Raw genomic sequence first — 6,000 nt, 5'->3', positions numbered from 1 at the left:
GGGAGAAAATCATCAGGACTTGTTTTTTATATAGATGGGGCAGGAGAAGGAAGTGTGAAGAAAACTGCCCAGGTTACTGGCCGGGCAGCCGGCTGGTCGATGGCAACATTTCCTTCAGAAAACTGGGAAGGAGGAGCAAGTATGTGAGAAAGTCATGTGGAGTCTGAAGGGGCTGGGGGACAGCAACATTCATTGCCGTTCTTCCAGGCTAGATGGTAGCAACACAAAGGCCGGGGCCATGTCATCTTGCCGACCGCCGTACCCCAGTGCCCAGCGGAGTGTCTGAGTTGGAATAGGGGTGTGATCATTTGTTGAGTCAATGAATTTAAGTCACCAGGGGCTCAGAGCTTTGATCATTGCTGAGTTAGCTAGGTTCTTGGGTTTTCTTTTTTGTCGTGTGGTAGAACTGCTTCTGAATCAGGTGTCTGCCAGTCTAACTCCCTATGACTAACCAGAGCAGGCTCACTGAAGCCAGCCCATGAAAGTGGCTGCACTATTTACGTCTGGAACAAGACGGCTGTAAAGGCATCGACACCCATACAAAGAGTCCTTTCAGTTTGAAAGGAGCATCTGTGCCTTTCCAACAATGGATATTAGATTAATAAGAGAATAAAAGCAATTATACTAAGAGAAATCCAAATATGGCAAAGCAACAAAGGATGATATCACAGCACATTTATTTATCTTTTATATGCAGGTCACGGACTAAGAATCATGTTTCATGAAGCAAAGGACAGGCAGAAGTTCGTCAGTGATGTTCAATATCTGCGGGACATACAGCATAAGACGGACTCAGAATATCAGGTAATGGCAGGAAGTGAGAATATCTTCTACTTTCACTTATGGTATTAGGAGAGAATTCAGGCTACAGTATCAGTATATGATAAGCAGTAATAGGTTTCTAAAATCCCAAACCCACACTTACTAGCTGTGTGACCTTGAAAAGCTACTTTACCTCTCTGAGTCTCAGTTTCCTCATCTGTACAATGGGGATAATAGTCTCCACCTTATAATACTGTCATGGAAATAACATTTTTCAACTAGTTAGCACAGAGCTTGGCACACAAACGTTATCAACCAATGACATCAGGGCTTAAACTGGATAAACCAGCAACCAAGAAAAAAGACATTAAGGAGTTAACCGGGTCGCCCTACCATTTATAAAATAACACGCCCTTCCTGTTGTCCTCCGGCCAGAAGAAAGGTGGTTAGCACATTCTACAATAAGCTAACTCTTCGTCGCCCTAGCTACAGTGTTTACAGGCAAAAACAAAACAGACAGGGAGCCTGAGGAGTCATGATGTAATTACCAAGAGCTGGCATAGGACAAACTTGCCAGGCTGGGTTGTGGGATTCTGGGAGCAGTTAGAAAGTGTCACTCAGCCCGCTGGCCGGAGGTCAGCCCTCGCCAATCAAGGAGGCAGGTCCTCAGTCTCAACTGAGTATCGAAAAGCGCTCCTTCCCTAGGGAAAATACAGGCCTGTCGTCATCAGGTTTTCCTCCTCCTCAGCAATCTCAAATATAACTGAACCTCCCGGGGCACCAAGGAAACCAGAGCGATCTCAGTAACCTGATTTCACCTGTGTAGCACCGCTTAGCTCTGGGCCTGGAAATGGAGCCAGCAACTTCCTCCTACACTTGCCGGTCCACCTCCAAGGCTGTAAAGTGGAGGGCGTCTCTACAAACTAAACAATAACGTAAACATCCAAACGGTTCTCACTGGGGGACTCTCTCCTCTCCACAAAGATGCCTCTGCCACACAGCCCAGGTTTGGAAATACTTGTCTGAAATTGTCTCTAGAACAGGCACGTAAGAAAATCAATCTTATGATTTGATGGTCTCTGCTGAAGAAAACCGCACAACTGCGTGGCTTGGAGCCACTGCAGTTTTATTTTCTAACTTCATTTGGGCTTTCAACACTGTCCTTGTTAATAAGGACACTTTCAACACCGTCCTTATAAATAATAACATGTATTAAATGCCTACTATGTCCTGAACAAAGTCCCTGCTCTCCCGGAGTTCTCATTCTAGGATTGAGAAACAAACTACACACACAAAGTAAAGTAAATAGGTAAGACAATATAATGTATATGATAAATATAATGAGCCTATAAAAACAGAGGCAGCAGGGCTGGGGTGATGCTCCTTTACACAGGCGGGGAAGCCTCTTTGACGAAGTAGCATTTGGTCGTGGAGGTAAATGATGGGAACGAGCCCATCAGAGCGTCCCGAGCAGAAAGAAAGCAAGCGCAGGGGCCCTGAGGCGGGAACTAACTTGGAGGAAACAAACGAAGGCCAGAGCGACTGGAACACCAAGGGAGAACGCGGACGAGGTGGCTAGGACCAGATCGTGTGGAGTCTCTCAGGACAAAGCTTGGTATTTGGAGTTTATTCTTAGCCCGGTGAGAATTACTGAATGATTTTAAGCAGGGCAGTGGTATGATCTGCTTTACCTTTTTTGTTGTTGTTTTTTTAAGATCACTCTGGCTGCTGTGTGGGAAAACAACTGAAAGGGGCAAGAGAAGCATCAGAAAAACTTGTAAGGAACCTGATAGAAATTTAGGAGAGACCAGCGTGGTGGGAGCAGGGGTGGCGAGAAGTAGCCCGAGCCAGGATACAGAAGCAGCGCAGACATCTTGCTGATAGACGACGGGGAGGCGGAGTGAGGGAAAGAGAGGAATAGAGGATGACTCACTTCAACATGCTTTCTTGTCCATTAGCTCCCTCCGTTATCACAGTTTAAACTTTACTTTTTTCAAACCTCCCGTCCCCATACTTTCAGCAAGGACCGTCTCTTTCTGTTTTACATACACGTGTAACCAAACAAAGAATCTGAGGCCGTCAGGTGGGGAGCCACTCGGCGCTTCCCCTTCTATCCCAGGCTGCACGCCCGTCCAGCCCTCAAGTCTCGACGGGTGAAGGACAGTCTCCCTACTGGTGCCGGACCTGAGATCCTGGTCCATGCCCCTCTGTCTCCAGCCCCTCTCCATCCATGGACCTCTCTGCTGCATCCTTGGAATTTCTCTTCTTACTGGCTCAGCCCACAAACATGCTCAACTCTCTCTCACACTGAGAACAAGAGAACAAAGCTGTCTGTGGACAATGTGTCCTTTTCTAGCCACAGCCCTGGCACTTTCCAGTCTCCAGATGTCCCCAAACAGTCAGCTACACTTCTGTCTCCACTCCGCCCCGCCATCCCATTCATGCCCTCACCTGCTGCAGCCTGGCGGTCTCCTCACCTCCCCTGAAACGGTGCTCGCTGAGGTCAGTAGCGAAATTCAGCAGACACCTTTGTAGTCTTTGTTTCCTGAAGCTTTACCTGCATTTGGCGCCATTACTCTTTCCCTCTCGCAACATTACTTCTCTGGCTTTCTCACATCGCACTCTCCTGGTTTTCCTCCTGTATCACTCACATTCCTCTCCCTGCACCTCACAGGTTAATTCCCCGAGCTTTCCATCAGCCCAATTTTCTCCTAATTCACAATGCCTGTGGCCCATCTCATCCCCTCCTATGTTTGTAACCACCACATCATACTGATGACTTGTAATCCCGTGTCTTCTCAAAGTGTCAGAATCCCATGCACACCTGCTTGCTGTATGGTTCCATCTGGGTGTCACATGGGCACATTGAATTCAGCGTGTCCACAGTTGGACTCCATGTGTCCATCCCCTGCCATCCTCTTCTGTAGCCCCTCTCTGAAGACAGTGACCCAAGCCTTCCCTGACTCCTTCCTCGCCCTCACCACCCATATCCCCCAGCTACCAAGTCCTGCTGAGTTTACCTAAAACCTCATGAGCTCGTGCCTCCCTTCTCATCCTATGGCCATCGCCCTGGTTGCAATGTCCATAGTTTAGCTCCAAGACTATTACAATGTCCTCATAACTGGCCTCCCGGCCTCCAGCCTTGCCACCTTTCAGACTGAAATTTATGTAAAATGCAAACTACGTAATTCGGTTGTTTCTCTCACGTAGAGGTGTGTCCCAGACCCAAGAACCACAGCAAGACCAGTCCAATCCTCGACCACTTCTCTAACCTCCTCTTCCCTCTTCCCTACTCTCTCAACAAGGGTGGTGAAGACCATAGTTGTTTGTTCGTTTGTTTTAATATTTATTTGTTTGCACCGGGTCTTAGTTGCGGCAGCCAGGCTCCTTTAGTTGCAGCTTACAGGCTCCTTTAGTTGTGGCATGCAGGATCTAGTTCCCTGACCAGGGATCAAACCCAGGCTCCCCTGCACTGGGAGCATGGAATCTTAACCACTGCGCCACCAGGGAAGTCCTAAGACCATAGTTTTAACTTAGAACTAAAGGGAACCTCTGTATTCCCATAGCACCCTCTTTAAAAAACAAAAACAAAAACCCTTATTGAGGTATAATTTACATAGCATAAAATTCACCTGTTTTAAGTTTAAATTGACCAAATTTGCCATCATTGCCATCACCTGATTTTAGAACGTTTCCATCGGTCCAATACCAAAGCACCCTTTTCATACCTCTTTTTCATTGCTGATGAAATTGTATTGAAATTGTCTTTTGTGTGTTTTCCTATCAAACTGGACCGCAGCTTCCTAAGGGCAGGGACAGAGTCTCACTCTCCTCTGTCGAACCGAATGCCTTGTCATTGATGAAAGCCAGCGTTACCGAACTTGACCACCAACTCTGTTTATCAGACATAGATCCAGCTGACTTGTAACTAATCCTCAAAGTTAAATCCACCTTCACTGAGCATTTTCAAAACCACTCACCACAAGGTCTGCAAAGATAAATATGGTTGTCTTTCATATGTTCTGAGGATTGTCGAATTAAGTATATAGAAACCCACAGAAACGATTACTTTGACGGGAACAGCAATGAGTTTTATTATTGACTCTGTCCCTTGCCTTGTTCCAGAAAAGATTTAAAGTTGGGGTTTAAGAATTGCATGTCTTTAATGACCCCTCAGTAACTTGGTCCATATACGACCTTTGTGTATTTAGATTATTTGCTAAGGTAGAGTTTGCACTGAATGGATATTGAAAGCTTGGGCCATTGATGAGCTTGGCCGGTTACTCGTGGACATCCCAGCTTTCACGAGCAGCCCAGCGATGTGCAAGGGATTCCCTGTTTCAGGGTGTACAAATAGTGTAAGACCTACTAACCAGGTATGACTCCCAAATCACAGACATTTGCCACACATGCCTTCCTGAGATGGACTTGCTTTTAATGAACTGACTCAGGTTGAGGCCCTTGGAAACCTCCTGTATACACTATGCCTGCTATAGCCTCAAATATGCTATGGGTTGGTAGGTACCAAATTAGCAGTGACTTTATAGGTCTGTCTGCTAGTGGCAGGAGAGGAAGGTTAAACCCACCCTGAATTATTCTGATGCTACTCCTTCCAGTGGTTGGGTGGGGCCCGTTTGAAAAAAACAAGAGGAGATACTTATTTGGCATATTACATGCTATTTCAGAATCTGGTAACTAGTACATAATTATACGACATCTCAGAATTTGGCTATATGTCTTCAAGGGTGTTCATGCTGCATAGCTTTTCTTCCCCTTCTTTCCGTCAAATGTGTTTATGTAACTTGTGGCGAAATTTAGCCATTAATGTCCACTGAAAGCTAGAGAGAAAGATTACACTTGGAGTTTCAGGATGATTTTCTAGACTATCAAATGTGTTCAAATGGGTTTTATTTTATGTCGCTTATTCATTCTGATTCTTTCAAGTGCAGATCAAACAACTAAATGATGATATAAGCTTGTTCAAGGACGTGATGGGTGACTATACCAGGTGGCGAGGGTTTGGGGTCTGTCCACTCAGGGGGTTGAGGGAACGGAGATAATTCAACTTTCCCTCCCGTAGGAGTCATGGGGAGGGACATGTGACATGTGTGTTTCTCTGCTCTTCACAGAAGAGAAAAATAAACTCAGTCGAGGGGAATATCATGTCAAACTTTTTACACCTTTGATTTCTTAACCTCTTAAAACGAATGAACTTCGATAATGTCCCCAGTGATAATT

General features: G+C 45.8%; 1 protein-coding gene across 1 annotated transcript in view; it reads left to right on the top strand.

Annotated features, from left to right (window-relative positions):
• Positions 1-708: 708 nt before the first annotated feature.
• Positions 709-6,000, top strand: part of MARCHF10 (membrane associated ring-CH-type finger 10) — a gene marked incomplete at its 3' end in the record, with an annotated part of 82,572 nt that continues 77,280 nt past the window's right edge. The window contains exon 1 of the mRNA XM_079905231.1: positions 709-804. Within this exon, the coding sequence (XP_079761357.1) occupies positions 715-804 (90 nt within the window). The 5' untranslated portion in view covers positions 709-714. The remainder of the gene's footprint in view (positions 805-6,000) is intronic.

This window comes from Stenella coeruleoalba (genome assembly GCF_951394435.1).
Source record: "Stenella coeruleoalba genome assembly, chromosome: 19".
Taxonomy (NCBI): domain Eukaryota; kingdom Metazoa; phylum Chordata; class Mammalia; order Artiodactyla; family Delphinidae; genus Stenella; species Stenella coeruleoalba.
The sequence above is the reverse complement of the archived record's forward strand: the minus strand, read 5'-3'. Positions and strand labels throughout refer to the sequence as shown.